Raw genomic sequence first — 22,070 nt, 5'->3', positions numbered from 1 at the left:
CAAAAAAAAAAATGTTCAATTTAGCCAAATTGATTTAATAAAATTTCTTTGATTTTAAAGTTATATAAGGTAATGAAACAAATACTATATTAATAGAAGTTTAGATGTGAAAGACAACAAATATCTTGTTAATAGAAGTTGGGATGTGAAAAGCATACTACTCAAACAATTTTAATTTTTTTCTATCCAATGTTAATGTAACTTATAAAATCGTATTAAAATAGCATAATCAAATGGATTATATTTTGGATAATTTGTAATATAAATTTAAAAATAAATAAATTAAAAATTATCCCCACTTTAATTAAATCAGTCAACATCCAAAAGTCTCTCTTTTAAAAGAAGTGAACATCAACCCGAGTCTTAAAAAGTAACCCCAGACTTAAAAAGTAATTAGTATCTCCGGATTATCTGCGACCTTGAGCACCTGTTTACCCTCCGAATGCCATGTCTATACTTCATAACATATATAGTCTACATCCAAAATTTGATATCAGGAAGCATCAACTAACAAAAGAAAGAAAGCACGCACAAATATACCAAAGGAAAATTGATGCAGCTGCAATATATTAGTCTAAACGCAACGTTTTATTTCCTTTTTCTTCCATTGCTGATATGGCTTGTTTTGTTATTTTAATTGCTGAGGTGGCTTCATGCCTTTTGTTTTTTTTTTATCCTCACCCTGCGTGGTGACAAAGAGGAATATAAAAGGTAGTTGTAAAAGACAGATTTGCTAATTTTGCTGAAAATAGACTGAAAATACTTGTTTTCTCTCATTTTTTTTTCGTGACTCATACTGGAATTGGACCAGAGTTGGATCTGGACAGGAATGAGAGCCTGAGATCTGCTCCTTGGTAATTCCCTCTAGGATTTTCTGCATCAAATTGGTATCAGAGCCCACAGGTCCCAGGTTATCCTCTCTGAAATTTCCATGGCTGGTTCCGGTGAAAGCTCTCAACGAAATTCTGGCGAAGACCCAAACTCGAAAATGCTCTTATCTGCAGTGGCTAAATTAGATCAGAAATTCGACACCCTTTCTAATGAGATTCGGCAACTCTGTGCTGCAATACATTCTGGTCTGACGTTGAAAACTGGAGCTGCTGGTTCTCATCTCCCAGAGCACTCCGGCGACCGATCTGCAGCAACACAGATGCCACAGACGCCCATTCCTTTGGCACACCCAGCAGATCCACACCTCCAAGATTCGCCTCCTCCTCGAATTCCCAGAACTCAACACCGACAATTTCTGGATGTTCAGCAACGTATTCCACTCTCAATCGACTCGGACTCGGAAGATGAGATGGAGACAATGGCTATGAATCGAGCCCCTCAAGCTGGTCCTCACAGGTATGCTCGAGACCACCAACCTTCAGACTACCGAATTAAAGTAGATATTCCAAATTTTGATGGGTCTCTGAATATTGAGGATTTTCTTGATTGGGTACAAACTGTTGAGTCTTTCTTTGAGTATATGTCCATACCGGAGGATAAACAGGTTCGTTTGGTGGCTTACAAATTCCGTGGGGGAGCCTCGGCATGGTGGGAACAGGTGTTGAGTAATAGACGAAAACAAGGAAAGGGTCCGATACAATCTTGGTCAAGGCTACGCAGAATGTTGCGAGCCAGATTTCTCCCCGTTGATTTTGAGCAGATCCTTTACCAGCAGTATCACCATTGCCACCAAGGTAACCGTTCTATTAGTGAGTATACTGAAGAATTTTATAGACTAAGTGCTCGGGTGAACTTGAATGAAAATGAAGGACAACTAGTTGCTAGATATGTGGCTGGGTTACTTACTCCAATTCAAGAAAGAATAGAGCTTAGTCCTGTGTGGAATCTGAGTGAAGCTGTCAATTTAGCTTTCAAGATTGAAAAGCAAATTGAGAGGCATGTAACTAAAACACCAGCTAAATGGAAACCCATGAGTGAACTGTACCCACCAAAAATTAAATCCATATCACCAGCAGCCCCTTACCAAAAGACCACCCCTGCTGATAATTCCATGAAAAATACCAGCAAACCCCAAAACCAACCCAACCGGCCTTCAAATCCTTATGCCCGACACTTTCCACTCAAGTGTTTCAAGTGTGGCCAGCAGGGGCACAAATCTAATGAATGTCCACTGCGAAAACAGATTAACATAGTGGAGACTCAAGACGATTCGGGAGAAGAGTTTGCCACCGTGGGGGATGAAACCGAGTTGGTGGATGAAGACCAAGATGAACCAGTTATTTGCATCATCCAGAAGCTATTGTTCTCTCCTAAACACCCCATGGAGCCTCAACGCCATTCAATTTTCAAAACCAAATGTACTATCAACAAGAAGGTGTGTGAGGTGATTATAGACAGCGGGAGCAGCGAGAACATAGTGTCCAAGTCCTTGGTTAAAACCTTGAAGCTCCCTACTATGAGTCACCCGAATCCTTACAAGGTGGGTTGGATTAAAAAGGGCATCGAAACCAAGGTCACTGAGCTGTGTAAAGTTCATTTCAGTATAGGAAAACATTATGCCGATGAGGTTGTTTGTGATGTTGTGGACATGGATGCATGCCATATTCTTTTAGGCCGACCTTGGCAGTTCGACAACTCTGTAACTCATGATGGTCGACAAAACACACATTCGTTTCAATGGAATGGGAAGAAAATTGTCCTACTTCCTTCCAAGCCCCAAAATGACCCTACTTTGCTGCCCACATCTGGAGTATCACCAGAACAACTCTCGGGAAAGGGTCCTATACTTTTAACAACCTCGGGAAAACATTTTGAGCTTCAAGCTAAACACTCACAGATCTGTTTCGGTATTGTAGCTTCACTTCAAGCTCCTGCAGATTCTCAATTTCCACAACCCATTCTCCAACTTCTTCAAGAGTTCGCTGAAATCTGTCCAAGTGAACTTCCGGATTCCCTACCACCCATGAGGGACATCCAACATGCTATTGACTTGCTACCCGGGGCCAAACTTCCTAATCTCCCTCACTACCGAATGCCACCAAAAGAAGTTCAAATCCTACAGCAAATGGTTGAGGACTTGCTGAAGAAGAACCTTATCCGAGAAAGCCTAAGTCCTTGTGCAGTACCAGCTCTTCTAGTCCACAAAAAGAATGGTGAATGGAGAATGTGTATTAACAGCCGTGCTATCAATAAGATAACTACCAAATATCGGTTTCCCATTCCCCGGTTGGAAGACATGTTAGACAAATTAAGTGGGGCTCAAGTGTTCTCTAAGTTGGATCTTCGCAGCGGCTACCATCAAATTCGAATAAGACCTGGAGATGAATGGAAGACCGCCTTCAAGACTCCTACGGGTCTCTACGAGTGGCAGGTCATGCCCTTCGGGTTATGCAATGCACCGAGTACCTTCATGCGTTTGATGAACCAAGTTCTACAACCTCTCATTGGCATCTGTGTGGTGGTATATTTCGACGATATTCTTGTGTACAGCCACTCAACCGAAGCCCACATTGAGCATGTGCAGCGGGTATTTGTGATACTCAAGGAAAACCATCTGTATCTTAACCTCAAGAAATGCGTATTCATGACCCCAGAACTTCTTTTCCTCGGGTTTATTGTGGGCAAGCATGGAATCAAGGCCGACCCCTCAAAGGTAGCTGCAATCCGTGATTGGAAAACACCCTCAACAGTCACTGAAGTTCGCAGCTTCCATGGACTCGCAACTTTCTATAGACGTTTTGTGCGCAACTTCAGTTCTATCGCAGGTCCACTAACAGACTGCCTCAAGAAAGGAAAGTTCCAATGGGGACCTGCTCAGCAGCAAAGCTTCGAAACTTTGAAAAAACATCTTACTGAGGCACCGGTATTGGCACTTCCAGATTTCGACAAAATCTTCGAAGTCGAAACGGACGCGTCTTCAACGGGCATAGGAGCTGTCCTTATGCAAGAACAGCGTGCTATTGAGTTTTTCAGTGAAAAGTTGTGCCCTACCCGTCAATTGTGGTCGGCCTACGAACAAGAATTATATGCTATCGTGAGAGCTTTCAAGCATTGGGAACATTACCTGATCCAGCGGGAGTTTGTCCTTCATTGTGACCACCAAGCTTTGCAACATTTCAGTTCACAAAAACACATCAACAAGATGCACATCCGATGGTCACAATTTCTTCAAAAATTTCCGTACTCATTCCACCACAAAGCTGGGAAACACAACCGAGTGGCAGATGCTCTCAGTCGCAAGGTGTGCCTCTTAAACAAGTTGCAAATTGAGGTTGTGGGATTCGACGCTCTCCAAGACCAATACCCCGATGATCCCGACCTAGGACACATTTGGCAAAAATGTCGTTTGCATGAGGCAGCCGGCGATTTTCATATTCATGACGGCTATCTCTTTAAAGGGCTCCAGCTATGTATCCCTCGAACTTCTCTTTGTTTTCAGCTTATAAGAGACCTTCATGGAGGTGGTTTGGCTGCTCATACTGGAAGGGACAAAACAATTTCCTTACTTGAAGAACGCTACTTTTGGCCTCACCTCAAACGAGATGTCACTAAATTTGTCAAACATTGTGCTATTTGTCAAACTGCTAAAAGCCAGCAACAAAACACCGGCCTCTACACACCCCTGCCTGTCCCAAATCATATTTGGGAGGACATTTCACTTGATTTTGTCCTCGGTCTGCCACTTTCACAACGCAAAGTCGACTCCATTTTGGTTGTAGTTGATCGGTTCTCCAAGATGGCTCATTTTCTTCCTTGCAAGAAAGCTGTCGATGCTTCGTATGTGGCCAACCTGTTTTTCCGTGAAATAGTGAGACTTCATGGCATACCGAAGTCCATCACCTCTGACAGAGATGTAAAGTTCATTAGCCATTTTTGGAAAACTTTGTGGCGCAAGTTTGATACGGTGCTTCAGTTTAACAGTGCTTATCACCCTCAAACGGATGGTCAAACCGAGGTTGTGAACCGAACTCTTGGTTCCATGCTGCGTAGCCTTGCAGGTGACTCTCCAAAACAGTGGGACTCCTACTTGCCCCAAGCTGAATTTGCCTATAACAGCATGGTCAATCGTTCCACAGGATTTAGTCCCTTTGCAATCGTCTATACCAAACCTCCCAACCATATTGTCGACCTTGTCTCCACCTCCTTCCCTCCTCACACAGCTGCTGACACTTTGGTCCATAGAATTCAAGATATTCACACCCGGGTCCAACACAATCTGAATGCCAGTAATGCTCGTTACAAGGCTGCAGCTGATCTCCACCGTCGCCATAAGACGTTTGAAGTTGGTGATCTTGTCATGGTTCATCTTCGGAAAGAGAGGTTTCCTGTCGGTGCCTACAACAAACTCCAAGCTAAAAAGATAGGTCCTTGTCGCATAATACAAAAACTTGGAGATAATGCCTACCAACTTGAGCTCCCTTCACATCTAAAGATTTCCAATACATTCAACGTTGCTGATCTTTTTGAATACCACCCCCCTGATGTTGCTGATTTATCTTCCTCGCTCGTGGTCGAGCCCTCTTCAAGTGTGGGTGAATGATGCAGCTGCAATATATTAGTCTAAACGCAACGTTTTATTTCCTTTTTCTTCCATTGCTGATATGGCTTGTTTTGTTATTTTAATTGCTGAGGTGGCTTCATGCCTTTTGTTTTTTTTTTTATCCTCACCCTGCGTGGTGACAAAGAGGAATATAAAAGGTAGTTGTAAAAGACAGATTTGCTAATTTTGCTGAAAATAGACTGAAAATACTTGTTTTCTCTCATTTTTTTTTTGTGACTCATACTGGAATTGGACCAGAGTTGGATCTGGACAGGAATGAGAGCCTGAGATCTGCTCCTTGGTAATTCCCTCTAGGATTTTCTGCATCAAAAATACTTCCTAAATAATTTTCAATCAAATTTCTTGGAAACCAAATGATAGAAAATAGTAGACAAAGTTTACGCACATATATATATTTGTATAGATTTCGCGGATCGCTTCTTACAGGATATTTGAAAGTTTTTGGTTGTTTTTTTCTATATATAATTTTTACATATTGGTTCAGAAGCATTAGAAAACAAAAAGGTTCCCATAAAAAAAAAAGAAATAATAATAATAAAAGAACTTTTATATTAACAACTATTTATTAGCTTCTATTTCTTAATAAAATTGCCCCTTTCGAATCAAATTTTGTTATTTCAATAAAAAATTTAAAAGAAGAAGAACATATGCATGCCATTACTCGAGAACAATTATGCGGGTAATGTGAAATGGTAACCGTTGAAGTAAGTTGGGATTTTTTTTTTTTTTCCGAAAAAAGTAAGTTGGGAATCGGAAATTGGATTTTTTTATCAGCATTCATATTTTTTTTCAATCCATGCCAATATATAGGATGATTATTTTTGACATGCAAATAATATATATTAAAATATTATTAATTGGTATATTTATATAATTTAAATATAAAAAAATAAATTTTTAAATGGACTAGTGAATTTAAAAAATAAACTAATTAAATATTATCACATCATTCATTGTATCATTTGACAAATAAATTTGATAAATATTTTAAAAAATCTAGATTATTGTATCAATAATTTCTACCACATATCTTCAAAATTTCTATTTTTTCAATAAGTCAAGAGGACATTTAGGTTCCAAAAAATAATGAGTAAAATCTTTATAAATTTTTTTTTCAAATTTTTTTATAATATATTCCTATGTCAATTCCTTCGTAAATTAATAAAAATTTCCATAATATTTATTAATATATCCAAAATTTTCTATAATAATTTTCATAGAATTTTAAAAATATTTGTTAAATTTTAAATTTTATTAATTTTCATCATAATTTTCATGAAATTTTAAATATATCCATTAAATTTCAATTTTTATTACATTTTAAAAATATTATTGAATATGTATAAAATATAAATTGAGCTTAAAGAAGCTGCGTCTAAATGTGACACGGAGTTACATGGGTACTTGTATAGTAACATTCGTTAAATTTAGAAATTATCATAACACCACTATAGCACTATCAGAATGGTCTCCTTTTGAAAAAGAAATGCTAAATGGAACAACTGTAAACTTAAAACTAAAAACTATTAAGTAAATTGTATTTCATCATGGGAACTAATGGGGACAAAAATCCCTACATATATAAATAAATAAATAAATAACATAATATTAAATACCACACTAAACCACTTCATAAATAAAAATAAAAATGTAGATATAAAGCCTAATATCATTTTTGATTTCGCCCAAATGCATAAAATCCCCTTCATTATCTAGGTAATAAAGTTTAAATCCAAAATTTCCATTGCTTAAGCTATCATTTAATACTGAGGATCCGTTTGGAATAGCTGATGAAAGTAGAATTTTAGTCTGTAGAGCTTTGTATAAAAGATTTTTTTTTAAAAATTTTTTTATTAAAAAACTAATAAGTGTTTGGTTGTAAATAAAAAAGTTGTATTAAATGCTCATTAAATTTCTATATAAAGTAAAAAAAAAAAAAAAAAATTTAGAGAAGCTCAAAATATGGACTTCTCTAAAACAGTTTAAAAAATCTCATTTTTTGATCAATAAGTACTTATTAATTTTTATCAAATATCTTTCTTTTTTGATAAAAAAAAGTTTTGGCCCTCAAATAGAGCTTTTAACAAAAAAGAACTCTACCAAACAGACCCTGAAACAACTTGTCACGTTCAAAATAAGCTCTTCATAACTTTTAAATTTAGATAAATACATTGATCTTCCTACCACAACACCGTGCTTGAACATTTGAAAGAAATCATAAAGTAAGCAATTACAACCAAAAAAATAAAAAATAAAAAATAAAAAAGATAACAAAACAGCTCCCATCTGAAAGGAATCATAAAGTAAGCAATTACAAAAATAAATAAATAATAATAATAATAATAGACAACAAAAACAGCTCCCTAAAAAGACAATATTTCCATACATCTCATAAAAAAAATAAAAAAAATTCAAATATAAGAATTATTAAAATTAAATAGAAAAATGCATAAAACACATCATACCTGCAAAATCAATAAATTATGTCTTATGTTTAAAAATAAAAGCAATTCAATCGAATAAGATATTAGCTTAAATCTAAAAATATATTATCTTTGCACTTTGTATAATTGTATAATATAATATAATTACAAATGAAATCATTTGTATAATTGTATGGAAGCCCTCTTTTTATGGAATATATGAAGCATCTTTATGGAATACATGAAGCTCTTTTTTAATAATATATTTATATATATATATATAATAATTATCCAGTTAGAATATTTTGATTTTATAAAAATTAAAAAATAATACAAAAATTTTAAATTGAAATAAAAATAACTAATTTATCCTAATCGATTTAAACTAATTTTATAAAATTAGAATATTTTAATTGGATTTTATATTTATATATATATATATATTTATTTATTTATTTGCATCACTTAAAATGAATAAAAAAAATCAATACCTTTTTTTCTTTCAATAGTCACTTATTAAATTAACCATTCATTTCATGCATTAGCTTTTTTAAATGTCTAAAATACCTATTTTTTCTTTTTTAAACAATAGCGGTAAAAATACTAAACTGGTATCAAATAATATGATAATATTGTATTGGTTTTTATTCTTTTTATTTACTTATATTGAGGTGAGAAAATCGGATACAAATTTCAGAACTAGTAAATTTGCCATTTATCCATATTTAACTTTATTAATTTTTCAACCACTAATTGATTGACACATTATTTATCACCTTATTTGATAAATAATTTGGTATTGGTAAGACAACTTTATTCATTATTGTTATGGATCTATTATTAGTCATTATTTTACTTTTTTTTTCTAAGAGCAATATTCCCACTATTGACTCTCCCAAAAAGGTTGCGGTTTTAACAAAATTTAAAGGTTTGCTTTTTTTTCTTAATCCGTTTATTAAATATATTCTTTATATATTTGAAATTAGGAACCTGTTTGGAAATAATTTGGTAAGAATAACGTTTTCTCCAAGGAGTTTATTCCAAAGGGATAAAATCATTTCCTATAATGTTTCGTAAGTAATTATAAAATAATTTTTGGTCATTTCATTTTTGGAAATCACCTATTCAATGATTTTAAAATAATCACATAATAGTGATTCCCATGAATTATTTCCAAATAAATATGATTTTTCGAAAACAAAAATAATAAAGAGCATTTTTTTCTTTTTTCTTTTTTCTTTTTTATGTTTTTTTCCCAAATACGATAGAGTGTTTTTATCTATAGTGTTTTCATCTTTTCAAAAATGATTTTTAAGCATGTCCATTTATGAAAGATTCCTAGGGATCATTTCCCCCTTTAAGAGCATATTGTGTCAAACAGTGTAAGAAATGTTTTTATTTCTTTAGATTGATTTTAGGCATTTTTAGACCATTCTCCAACAAACACTTATGGATTGTGTAAGGTGCTAATTTGGTAACCTAATGGATTCTTATTTTTTGTTTTTTTAAAAATTTTTTGTATCTGCTTGTTTATAATTTATTTACCTTAAATATATGTACGTGATAATTAGAGATTGCTAAGTATTTTAATTAACTAAACGTTAAAATGGGACAAAAATTCACAAAATTAGACACAATTTTAAAATATATTAGTTTTTGATAATTTTTTTCATTTAATTTTACAGTTAAGAAAGATGTCTAAAATTATTAAATTAACACTAACTAAAACTCATAAACATTTTAAATAAACAAATTACATATAACAACATAAAATATAGAATTTAAAAAAAAAAAATTGCCTTGTCAAAGAAAGTTAAGAAACCGAAACTAAAAATTTCGGATTTGATTGGAAGCCCGATTCGGTAATTGCAAAGCTTGAAGTTGAGAATTGGGCCCTAAATGGGCTCCATGAGTGCGTAGAGATTCGGCTTCTGGACATATCATATGGAAAGGTCCGAAGTTCGATTTTAACGATGAAAACCTTGCCTTGAGCAAATGCCACGTGCAGTACTTGTCTGAAAAAGAAAAATAATATATTCCACCAACTTTTTATTTTCTTTGATAAATAGATTATAGTATTCCACAACCACTTCAATTAAGAGCAAGCAAAACAAAACAAAAAGCAACAGTATCTTTAAGCTTTCTTTAATCCATACGTAGGATTATTATATATTTAAGCTTGAGAATTTTCAGTTGGAACCGTAGATTGTTAGAAGCCCATATGTCAGAAATGGCAAAAATTTACCAGATCGCTAAATGTTAATATTCCCATTCAGCTTCACCTTTTGCTTTATTCAAATCAATGTGCATTAATCTTTTTTTTTTCCTATAAAACATTCACCGCTTGTTAATTCAAGGAACTTATTCCACTTGCACATGTTCTTATGAACTATGCCACACCTTGTATATATATATATATATATATATTACTGCCAATCGATCTCTGGGTCTCCCAAAAAGCTTTTGCAACTTCATATACTACTCTCAATTGGTATAGAAATTTAAACTCAGAAGCAATATGGTGATGAGAGGCGGAGTCACCAAAACAAACATCTCTCTGCTTAGGTAATGTCATCATCATCATCATATATATATATACATATGTGTGTGTGTGTGTGTGTGTGTGTGTGTGTGTATATATATATATATATGTGTGTGTGTGTGTGTGTGTGTGTGTGTATATATATATATATATATGTGTGTGTACTCTTATATAGGATTTGAAAAAAAGTTTAGAAACATCCTGTCATGGTAATAGGCTCCTATAACAATTAATAAGTTGGACTTACATGACTGTTATCACTGTGGAAAGCATGTTTCTTATTTAATTGTTTTTGTAGCTAGGGATGTCACAAGCAGTTGTTTCATGCATGCACTAAATAGTACTTTTAAGAAATCTTGACGTACTATATTTAACTATGAGTTTTTTTTTTTTTTTTTTTTTTAATAACACGTAGGGAAGCTAACAAGCAAGTAAAACGCCATTTTAGCAAGCTTATGGGAGGAGAATCCATGGCAGCAATCTCAAACAAAGGGCATGAAAAGGCTGCAGACGGTTTGTCATACTGGGTTCCACATCCACGTACGGGCATATATGTTCCCAAAGGCCATGAGAGTGTCATTGATGATGTTCCCGATAGTGCTGCTTCTTTCAACCAGACTTATTGGTTGAGAGAAGTAGATGGTGTTGAGAAATTGGATCCAGATATCTTATTTGAACGTCACTTTCGAAATAAATAATCTGTAATCAAAATAATTAAAAATTGAAAAAAGATATAAATTAATCTATCATATATTATGATTAGATCTTAGTTAGCTAATTTAACTAATAAAGTTCTATATAAGGTGAGAGGGATAAACTTCTTATATTTGTAGGTAAAATTAATTGTTGAGTTCTACTTTCATTCCTTGTAATATGCACATGCAATGTTAAATATGGTTATTGAGAAGGTGACTTTCATACGGCAAATGTCCTTTGTGGAATATATGCTGCTTGAAAAGAAAGTACTGCTCCAAATATGTAATATGCGTCTGGTTATGTATTCTATAATATGAAATCATTGAACTGTATCTTTCTCAAATCATTAAAAATATCCAACCAAAGATCTATATATAAGATTAATCGTTTGCATGTGTTCCACACGCCATCATATGCATCAAATGGACTAGCTCTAGCTACTATATGTTTGTACAAAAATTCTTTGGGTCTCAAGTCGTGAATTTACGTGCGTTTTGCTTATAAATGACATGGCAAATTGTGGTTGGTCAGCCTATTAGACTCGGATCAAACAGTGTTGATGCATCTCATCGCTTATAAGGCATTTCCCAACTTGTGATGCATAGCAGTCCAATAAATTTTAATCAAAACGGATATTGTGTATGCTGAGAGAAGGATATAAATTGACATTTTCTTTGTATATTTTTCTAATAGGATAATCATCTTAACTATTTGAAAGTGTCACCATAAGAATAATTTAATAGTAAAACTATTATTTTACTAATTAAAAAGAAAGTGTCTATATAAGAACAATCTAATAGTAAAACTATTATTTTATTAATTTAAAAAAAAAAAAAAGGATAGCAACCGATTAAATATGAATAACTTATAAGTTTTGGACTACAATTAGAACTAAATCTCCTAAACAAACTTAATTGACCTTAAAATCACAGATTGTGCTGAAAACTTAGACTAGAGATTACAAAACAGTATATTAAATTAAGTCAAAAAGTCTTCGGAATTGAAAAAACGCTTTCAATATTAGAGAATAGATTCCTTTTGATATTCTTGTTCCTTGTCCAAAATGTTTGGTTTCGGAACCAAAAGCAACAAGGCAATATAGGCCAACGGGCACGAAATTTGAAATGGGAAAAACAGAAATTCAATATTAAAAAACTTGACACACTTTATTCCAATTATTGGTTTGAAAATCCATTGAATTAAACAAAAGAATATCCAAAAACAAATAATAGCTAAAGTGCCCAAGGAATATAATGCATTAAGTCAAAAAAAAAAAAGGATAAAATATATTATAAGAATCACATGTGGGAATTTATTCGGTTTTTCCATCATAAAGTTATTTTGAAATTGCAGAGAAAAATAAATAAATAAATAAATAATCATAAATGTTGAATTTTATAAAAGATATTTTTATAAATATATAAAAAAAATGTTATTTATTATTATTAGTGAATGAAATTTATATCAAAATAATAATTTAAATAATTATCATTAAAAAATTTTAAAATATAAATTAATAATATTAAATATTTCAATTAAATTTTTTGTAACATTAATATGAAGTAGCATAACTATATATTAAATATGCTGAAGTATATAGGTTATCATGCTGTCTAAATTGGCCGAACCCAAAATACTGGGCTTGTGATTCAATAATAAACAACCATACCGATAGGCAAAAATCAGAATCTATCAACTAGATTTTATTCTTACTTTCCAAAGCAATAATAAGGGATTTAACAAATTAGAAGCATTGTATATATCATCTTAAGAACATCGCGAATTAAATTGAAATTGTAAATTTGAAAATGAAAATTCAAAGCAATGCGAACTAAGATTGGAACAATATCACTTGAGACAGAGATAATAATACAACACTGTTATTAAACATCAGTAAAATAATAATGTGGGGGTTAATTTTAAATTCAAAGTTGTAAAAATAATAATTAAATCGACGTTAGTTACATAAAACACCTCCAAATAAAATCATAATGTGGGGGTTTAATTTTAAATTTGAAGTTGTAAAAATAATAATTAAAACGAGGTTAGTTACATAAAACACCTCCAAACACTTTCAAAGAGCAATTGGTCACACCATCCGTGATGCATGCTGACGTAAGAATAATAAATTTGATTTGATTTGAATTTTTCTTTTTGAATTTGAATGTTATAATAACGAGTAAATTTTATTTTTTTAAATAATTCACGTCTATAATATAACAGTCAGCTTATTGTCATAATATATGGAGGAAAATATTTTATAAATCTATGCATTCAACTAATTTATGAGCAAAAATAACAGACAAATTATTATTATTATTTTTTTAAAATTTTAAACTTTAAACATCATCTCTACTAGTCAAATAGTGGATCCACAGTTGAGATCTCGTGGCAAATGGTTAGTTATACTTATTTTTTCTAGCTTATACAAAAATAAAAATAATAATAATAAATAAATAAAATAAAATAAATCCCAATCGTTTTCAGTCAAAGCCGCTGACTGGCATCACGATTTTTGAGAACCGTCTAAAATGTCAAAAACGTACGTATCTAGACGCGGATTTCCCTTCTCATCCAATTTTGATATCTATAAATACGAATAGAAGAATACACCTTACTTATTTAAAAATATCGTACTCCACGTGTCCATATCTCAGGTAACCGTCTCTTTCTCTCTCTCATAAAATCCAAAGCCTTTCTAGCTCTCTCCCTCTCTCTACTGCGTTACTCGGAAGGCACAGGGCCATTGTTAAACTTCCCTGCTTCTTCTTCGAAACCCTCATCGAATTTTCCCAATCTCCCTTTCCCTTCAATTTCTTGGTTGATAAAATCGGATAGCTTTTTCGAGGCCCAAAAAAGCGATTGCAAACAGTGTGCGCTGTGTGCATGACGAGCGCTTCGGAGTTATTCTACACCAGGAGGTCTCGCTATGGTAGATCCACCGCCGCCGATGACCTAGGCGGGCTCCAACCTCTCTCTCCCGATCGAAATTCCCACCATACCAATACCTACAGTTACGCCCAGAACCGTCGCCACCAGCGTCATCTTCTTAATGGCAATGCTAGTGGTGGTGCTAATCATCGCCATGATTTCGATGCCTGTGATTCGCTCCGTCGGTCTGCCCCTCATCTGCGCCACAACCTCTGCCACCGCGTTTCCCTCCCGGTATGCTTGATTTCCCGAGTTGGGTTTTCGAGAAATGTGAATTTCGCTTTGCTTTTTGGATTGGATTTGGTTTCTGAAGCTAAATTGATTGGCATTCTTTCAATTTTATGGAATTTGTGAAAAAAGATTCTTCATTTTGTTTAGCTCAAATCGAATTCTGAACACTTTAGAAATTAAATTTTCGATCAGGGCTTATCCTTGTGATGGGTATGAGTTATACTATTTTACTTCGCAGATATCCGAAACGAACCGAATTGGGAAATAGCTTTTTTATATCTAAAACGGCATGTGGCAGTTTTGTTTTATAAATTCCTGTTACTCAATAATAATGGATAACAGATATGTGCTGGTGGTAGCATTCAGTGCGTGATTTTGGGGGTTGGTAGTTTCATATGCTTGTTGTATTGTGAATTTGAAAGGCGTAGTTATATGTCCATGTGGGTGTTGAGGTTTCGTTCATGGTCTGCCTCTGGATGGATTATGGTGTTTTTTAGAATGCCCTGATACTGTAATAATTACCAATTATGTTTTTAGGCATTTACTCAAGAGAATAGGCATGCACAGATTTGCTTTATGCTGTGGTATATCCGGCTACAAATCTTATGACCAAACTGTTTGCATTTTTCATATAAAAATGATATAATAATTGTAGTTACCAGATGAATTTGTTTTCCTAAAAAGGAATGTTGATTTGAAATTATTGTATCTGTTTTGTGATAGCTGAATTATAAATATATCTATATATATATATATATATGTATATACTTTCGTTGTACTACTATTTCACCTTTTTGACCGCTTATCGTGTTCATTGTTCTCGTTCAGGACCGGGCAGCATTTCAACTCGAGGAAGGTACAAGCCAATTTGTTAGCAGTAATAGGATTAATTTAGAAAATTTTAGCAGTGGAAGCAGGCCAAGATTGACTGGGAATGAAAGGCTTCCTGGTGCCGTGCTACTTGCAAGGGCTAGGCTTCTTGAAAGGTTGAGAGGCGTCCCTCCCCCTGGAAGCAGGTCAGTATGCTGCAATTTGGAAATATGATATACAAAATTGAATAATTTCAGCCAATTTTTATGAAGCTATGCTTGATTTTCAATTCACTAGACTAACTCAAAAAAATTTATTAATTATGCAAAGTATACTTTATTTTTATCAACTATTTTTTCTTAGATATCATCCTTCAGTGGATAATCTAATTTCATTTCCAAAATTGTCAGGATTTTCTTTTTGTTTTTTGTCCTTGACTTCTTCAGTTGTTCTTCGCTCTTGTTCAATTGATCTTTAGATTATTCTTCTTAAGACTTTTTAACTTATCTTTTCTGGCTTCATCCAATGTCATGACCTAAGACAAGTTCATGTGTTATAAAATAAATAAATAAATAAATAATTATTATGACTTTGGCTGTCATCAATCTTCATATTCCTGTTTACAAAGAAGTAACTCTCTCAGCCTTTATCTGTTCTTAGCTGTATGCTCCCTGGATCTTGGCCTTATACTGATGTTGTGGGTTACCTGTTTCTTTGGCTTTTTCAGGCCACGCAGTGGAGGCAGATTCCATATTTTTGGTGCGGAGGCAGTGCTTGATGACTTTTTAGGGCCTGTGGAGGCAAGGGACAGGAGGACTGAAAACTTGACAGGTGGGTCAGCCAATGGCTTCCCCTCAACCGACTTGAGCTCTGAAAATGAAAGACCAGGATTATTGCAAGAACCAAACAGGAAGCCAGATGGACTTACCCAAGAGGCCTTGGATTGTTTGCATGTTGAGCTTTTCAGCAGTACAGAAATTGCTGTCAAAGATTTGGTGTCGAGAACATCATTGGACTGCAGCATATGCCTGGAGAGTTTTGTGCAGGGAGACGAACTCATACGCTTGCCTTGTGGGCATAGATTCCACGCTGTTTGTCTGGATCCATGGGTTCGGGTTCGAGGGGACTGCCCTTATTGTCGAAGTGTTATAGTTGTAACAAATCAAAGAGCTAAATCAAGTACATAGTTTCTGTTTATATGTTTTATAACTTTGGGTGTTTTCAGTATAGGAAAGTTTTGGGACTTCAAAGCTAACTGGTTGCTTTGTAATCTTTTCTGGGTGAATTATACCAGTGTGTGTTCTGTTTTGTTATAAAGTAAGAGACTACATTGAATCCATTTCTTTCATCCCTTTTCATTTGAAACGAGCAGACCTTTTTGGTTGAAAATCTCAATTTTAAATAAATGATTTCCATTGTCGAGGTAAGGCATAGCTTTTATCCAGTGTATAAATTGAAAATTAACGTCTGCAAGGTTTAGGGGTTAGAATATATTCAATGACAAATAAAGCCAGCTAGATCCAAGACTTGTTTTCCTTGTATTTTCCTGGCGACCTAACAGATTTATTTATTTTTTATTAATTTTATGTGTATCAGTGTATAATGTGAATTGGCTAAAAAATTGCATGGTAAGCATTGAAAATGTATAAAATTCAGTGAGAGGGTGAATAAACATGATAATCAGTACAAATAAATAAAAATTTAACGCCAAACACTACTCTTGGAGAGAGAATCACTTCTAGACCGATGTCCCTGTGACAGTTCAAACATAATGGTCAATGTGGATTAGTGTTTATTTGCCATAACAATTAATATTGTCTAGATATATGACATAAATAAATTGTTAATTTTAAAATTGTACGTTGAGAAAATTATTTATAAATAATTAATTAATTACACATATTTTATAAATTTTTCTTTTTATAAAAAAAAATTGACCTTTTAAGAATAAATTTATTTTTTTAAAAAAATTATAATGTCTAAAAAGTTTTTAAAAGTAAAAAATCACCGATTTGAAAGTTTTTTAATGACAGTTTATTTTTCTGATATGGTAAGAAATTTTTTTTTTTTAATAATCAAAGTTATTAAAGATGTTTTTATATCCATTCATTCCATATAATTTCCTATTTGTGTTGCGGACTGAGTTTATCTATTTTAAATCTAAATCATAGAATGTTTTAAATTTATTCAACATAATTAAATAGGAATTATAATAATTTAATCTAATCCAATTCAATTTTAACTCAAGGATGAAAAAAAAATCTAAACTGACTTATTATTTTTTTTTTTCTAAGTTTTGTTTGTTATTTTTCCCAAGAGACTAATGTCAAATCAGACCCATAATCTATATTTTGGAGAAGAACTATTGGAAATATTACTCGGTGATTGGACAGCAAGAACATAGCTGCTCATTCCCTTTGGAAGTAATACGAATAATTCGAATAAATTCTGGAAATCGGTTGTCGAGCGTTCAATTGGCAAGATGACAAAGTTTGTGAATAAGCACTGACAGATAATGAAAGCCAACTAATGTGCCTTCTGTAACTTGTATCAAAAAGTTGGGAATTGAAACGTGTTTCAAATTCCACCCCCCCTCGGATCAGATCGATAACTTTTTATGGCAGGTGATTGTGAATGCAAAGTAGATTCTTTTCTTTTGAATAAAGTTCCTCACCCTCAAATCCTAACAAAATATTTTTCTTCCAATTTCAGTCTTTCATATTTTGACAAGTTATTATATATATACATATATGGCATAAGTCCATGACATTGCCTTATATGGGTTTAAGCCAAAAATAAACAAATAAATGAAATTACTTTATATCGTCTATTAACAAAAAAAGAAAAAAAGAAAAAACCTTTTGCTATTTGCCATTTATATAAATTACTTGCCAAGAATTTTGATTTAAAACCAAGGGGCAAAACTATGTGTTTGATATTTTTTATTGTTTATTTATTTATTTTTTTGGAAGGCAAGGGTTGGGAATGAAAGCAATGCAAACTTGCAATGCTTAGAAAACTAAAAGTAGACCAAAAAGGCTGAAAATTGAAGGGTAGGAAAAAAACTATAAAAAAAAAAAGTCAAAATAGAAATAAAAGAAAAACAATTAAAAAAAAAAAAAAAAAAAAAAACATTCTGATTTGTTAGTGGTTACATACAGACTTGGGAATGTGGAATTAACGCGGTTGAGTAATAGAATTCAGTGGGTCTTTTCCTTCCTCTTAACGCGTCGCTTTCCTCTCTGTTCCACTCTCTACACGCTCTCACTCTTTTTTTTTTTTTTTTTTTTTTTTTTTTTTTTTTTTTCTCTTTTTCTCTCTCTTTTAAGATTTTTCTTTACCAAACCATTTTCAACAAAAACCCCCAGAGAGCGACCAGACCAATTCAACCAAAACCCACAAACAGAGAATCGAAAACAGAAACAACAGACAGAAGAAGAAGAAGAAGAAGAAGAAGAAGAAGAAACCCAGTTGGAGATGATGTTGAGGTCGTGTTGTCGGCCACTGGAACGCTGCTTTGGACGGCGATGTGGTGGTGGTGGTGGTGGTGGAGATGGGCTTCTATGGCACACGGACTTGAAGCCTCATGCCTCTGGTGACTACTCGATCGCCGTGGTTCAGGCCAATTCTAACCTTGAGGATCAGAGTCAGGTCTTCACGTCTCCTTCTGCCACTTTTGTTGGTGTCTATGACGGCCATGGTGGCCCTGAAGCTTCTCGATTCGTCAATAACCATCTCTTCCCTTTTTTACATAGTATGATTCTCTCTCTTCATGCTCTTTCATAGCTTTTATGACTTCCTTGCATGCTCTGATCACGTTTTTACGATATGGGTTTTTTAGTTTATAGGAAGAAGGGGATACGTAGTTGTCAATTTTGTTTAACAACTTTATAGTTTATGATTTAGGATGATTCATTATGGGGCTTTTTGTTTTTTGGTTTGATTGAAAAAGTTTTATTCTGTGTGGCAAAAGTTTTTGTTATAATTGGGCTCTGTTTTGTCTCCGAAATTGCCGTTTACGAGTTTTGATTTCGTGAATATGACAAATTATAAACTTTGGCAAGAATAAAATAAAAAAAAAAAAGAAAGAATATGAAGTTTCATTGCTTCACCTCTGTTTACTTAGCAACCAAACAATCATGGGTTTTTGTTTTGTTTTTTATTTTCATTTTTCTTAACTACAGCAATTATTGGGATTCTCTTTTACTGAGTCCGTTTTGGTTGTACTTGTAGAGTTTTCTACAGAACAAGGAGGACTGTCAGCAGATGTCATAAAGAAAGCATTTAATGCCACCGAAGAGGAATTTGTACGTTTAGTGAAGCGATCATTGCCAGTGCGGCCACAAATTGCTTCAGTTGGATCATGCTGCCTTGTTGGTGCAATTTCAAATGATGTTTTATACGTGGCAAATCTAGGGGACTCAAGAGCAGTGCTTGGTCGGAGAGGTTCAGAGAGTAAGAAAAATCCTGTTGTTGCAGAACGGTTGTCCACTGATCACAATGTTGGAGTTGAGGAGGTGAGGAAAGAGGTTGAAGCTCTTCATCCTGATGATTCTCACATTGTGGTATATACACGTGGAGTGTGGCGGATTAAGGGTATAATTCAGGTAAGAGTATTTACGTATTTCATCTGCTTTAGTTAAACCATTTGTTTCTCACGAGGCATTGAAAGTTTGGATATTTGGAAATTATTCCTCTTACTGTCCCGTTAGATTTTTGTTGTTGTTGTTTTTGTTCTCTTTAATGCTAGGCAGTTATGTGTTAGTTTGACTTGTATGTATGTATATGTCATTCTTCTTTTTCCCAATATTGCCAAGATTAATATGACTTTGAGGCTATATTTGCTCTGTGTGAGAATCGAAAAGTGTGGCATTTGGCAATACCAAAGCTTCTGCTGTCATTTTTTCAAACGGTTATGAATATTTTTGTATAATTGTTTACCTTTCTAATTTCTAGGGGCCATTGCACGTAAGCCTAAGAACACATCCAAATCTTGAGTGTGTCTACATCATGCTAAATTGCTGTAGGCTTGGACTTTGTCCATATCTCCTCCAAAGATTCATTTCTTCTGGACTGAACAATGTTACCGATTAGCTTATAATTTTTATGATGAACAAAGGGTGGTAAGCATATGTTCAAGCATCTTTCATCAAGTCAGTAGATTAACATTGTTTACGTATTAATACTGTTGAGCTAAAGTCAGACTCACAGATGCTGTTCTTAACTGTTAAACATGTTTAAAATGAAATCCATTGGATTTTTGTTGTTCAGAATACAGATTTTGTTGGCTGTAGAGTTGCATATGACCATTAAAAAGGATTTAATATAGCAGATTAAAAGCCCCAGTGTTAATGTGATGTGGACTTTGGTCTAATCCTTCTCTTTTCTTCAGGTGTCAAGATCTATTGGTGATGTTTATCTGAAGAAACCCGAGTTTAACAGAGATCCAATTTTCCAGCAATTTGGAAACCCTGTTCCTTTGAGGAGACCTGTAATGACAGCGGAACCCTCAATCCTTATTAGAGACCTCGATGTGCAAGACTTGTTCCTGATATTTGCATCGGATGGCCTCTGGGAACAATTAAGCGATCAAGCAGCAGTAGAGATTGTTTTTAAAAACCCAAGAGCAGTGAGTACCAAATTAGCACTTATTTGTTAATGCTTCTTTATAATTTGTTTGAATAACATTAATACTAATACATGGTAAGACTTAATTTAACTTCTCTCGATGTTATTGATATTCATTCTAGGCGTTCAATTAGGATTGAATTGCATGGAAATGCAGGATTTATATTTGTGTTATTATCTGAACATACGCTCAATTTCCTTCTCTTCTTTCTTAAAAAGTTAAAAGAAGAAAGAAAGAATGCAAGATCATTTTTTTTCTGAAAGTTGTTCAAGACATGGGTTTCTTTATATCTCCATTAGAATTTGATCAATCGCATTACTGTTTTACCATTTGCAGGGAATTGCAAAGAGACTGGTTAGAGCTGCTCTTCAAGAGGCAGCCAAGAAGAGGGAGATGAGATATGATGACATAAAGAAAATCGAGAAAGGAATAAGGCGTCATTTTCACGACGATATTACTGTAGTTGTGGTCTATCTTGATCACCTTAAAAGCTCCTCAAGCTATAGATTTAAGCACCAGATTGTTAGCTGCACCACAGCACCTGTTGACATCTTCTCCCTGAGTGCAGATGAAACACCAGATGACCTGCAGCAGACTTTTTCCTAAACAAAAAGGAATAGAACACTTAGAAAAGTGAAAAAAGCTGCAATTCTTGGAAAAAAGTTTATATATATAATAATTTAAAACATGTAAGAAAAGGGGCTATTAATGGATGGATAAGAATGTTACAAATTGTGTACAGATATCCGAGTCTACTTCTACTAATGCATGCTGACAGGTTGAATTCTCATGGGAAGACTGTTACTGATTTTTTTTTTTTTTTTCCCTTCATTTTGAGGGTGTTATTTTCTCATTTTTAATTCATATTTTATTTTGTTTGGTTCGAGACACAAGCATGTAAAAAACCATTTTGTAACTTTTTCTTTTTTATCCCAAATCTTATAAGATGCAAGGATTTATCATATGGTGTTTGTTGTGTTACTGTTTAATTTCAATCAGCCATGCCGGCTAGACGACATGCAAGACATATCAACTTCCGGGGAAAACTACATTTATACCCTTCCGTCTTTCCACTTATTATTATTATTATTTTTTAATTAAATTACTATTAAATCAAGATCAAAGCTCATAATTTACAAATTATAGTTAGGTGAGTAATGCTAGATGTATTGAATAAGGCATTGAATAAAATGAATTTTTGAAAGGATAAATGTAATTAAATATAAATTTATTAAATGTTATCAATGATATTTGATATATATCTTAGTAATTTATCATCAACGTGTGATGATCATC

The 22,070-nt window shown here is 33.5% G+C and overlaps 3 protein-coding genes across 3 annotated transcripts; all 3 read left to right on the top strand.

Annotated features, from left to right (window-relative positions):
* The first annotated feature begins 10,331 nt into the window (after positions 1-10,331).
* Positions 10,332-11,505, top strand: LOC125424310 (uncharacterized). The gene is made up of 2 exons (XM_060811403.1): positions 10,332-10,500; positions 10,893-11,505. Exons 1-2 carry the CDS (start codon positions 10,454-10,456, stop codon positions 11,173-11,175), a joined length of 330 nt encoding a protein of 109 aa, XP_060667386.1. The 5' UTR covers positions 10,332-10,453; the 3' UTR covers positions 11,176-11,505.
* Positions 11,506-13,815: 2,310 nt separating this feature from the next.
* On the top strand, positions 13,816-16,493 carry LOC107427133 (probable E3 ubiquitin-protein ligase RHY1A). The gene is made up of 3 exons (XM_016037481.4): positions 13,816-14,338; positions 15,164-15,351; positions 15,873-16,493. The coding sequence occupies exons 1-3, from the start codon at positions 14,060-14,062 to the stop codon at positions 16,330-16,332; spliced, it is 927 nt and encodes a 308-aa protein (XP_015892967.1). The 5' UTR covers positions 13,816-14,059; the 3' UTR covers positions 16,333-16,493.
* Positions 16,494-18,453: 1,960 nt separating this feature from the next.
* On the top strand, positions 18,454-21,736 carry LOC107427140 (probable protein phosphatase 2C 63). The gene is made up of 4 exons (XM_016037490.4): positions 18,454-18,899; positions 19,379-19,752; positions 20,538-20,774; positions 21,111-21,736. Exons 1-4 carry the CDS (start codon positions 18,623-18,625, stop codon positions 21,378-21,380), a joined length of 1,158 nt encoding a protein of 385 aa, XP_015892976.1. The 5' UTR covers positions 18,454-18,622; the 3' UTR covers positions 21,381-21,736.
* The last annotated feature ends 334 nt before the right edge of the window (positions 21,737-22,070 follow it).

The sequence above is a fragment of the Ziziphus jujuba genome, chromosome 9 (genome assembly GCF_031755915.1).
Source record: "Ziziphus jujuba cultivar Dongzao chromosome 9, ASM3175591v1".
In the NCBI taxonomy this organism is placed as follows: domain Eukaryota; kingdom Viridiplantae; phylum Streptophyta; class Magnoliopsida; order Rosales; family Rhamnaceae; genus Ziziphus; species Ziziphus jujuba.
This window is presented reverse-complemented; position numbering and strand designations above follow the sequence as displayed.

Coding starts and splice junctions, on each gene's coding strand:
- LOC107427133 (XM_016037481.4), top strand. CDS start 14,060: ATGACGAGCGCTTCGGAGTTATTCTACACCAGGAGGTCTCGCTATGGT. Junction 14,339..15,163: donor GCCACCGCGTTTCCCTCCCG/GTATGCTTGATT, acceptor GTTCTCGTTCAG/GACCGGGCAGCATTTCAACT. Junction 15,352..15,872: donor GTCCCTCCCCCTGGAAGCAG/GTCAGTATGCTG, acceptor TGGCTTTTTCAG/GCCACGCAGTGGAGGCAGAT.
- LOC107427140 (XM_016037490.4), top strand. CDS start 18,623: ATGATGTTGAGGTCGTGTTGTCGGCCACTGGAACGCTGCTTTGGACGG. Junction 19,753..20,537: donor GGATTAAGGGTATAATTCAG/GTAAGAGTATTT, acceptor TCTTTTCTTCAG/GTGTCAAGATCTATTGGTGA. Junction 20,775..21,110: donor TTTTTAAAAACCCAAGAGCA/GTGAGTACCAAA, acceptor TACCATTTGCAG/GGAATTGCAAAGAGACTGGT.
- LOC125424310 (XM_060811403.1), top strand. CDS start 10,454: ATGGTGATGAGAGGCGGAGTCACCAAAACAAACATCTCTCTGCTTAG. Junction 10,501..10,892: donor ACAAACATCTCTCTGCTTAG/GTAATGTCATCA, acceptor AATAACACGTAG/GGAAGCTAACAAGCAAGTAA.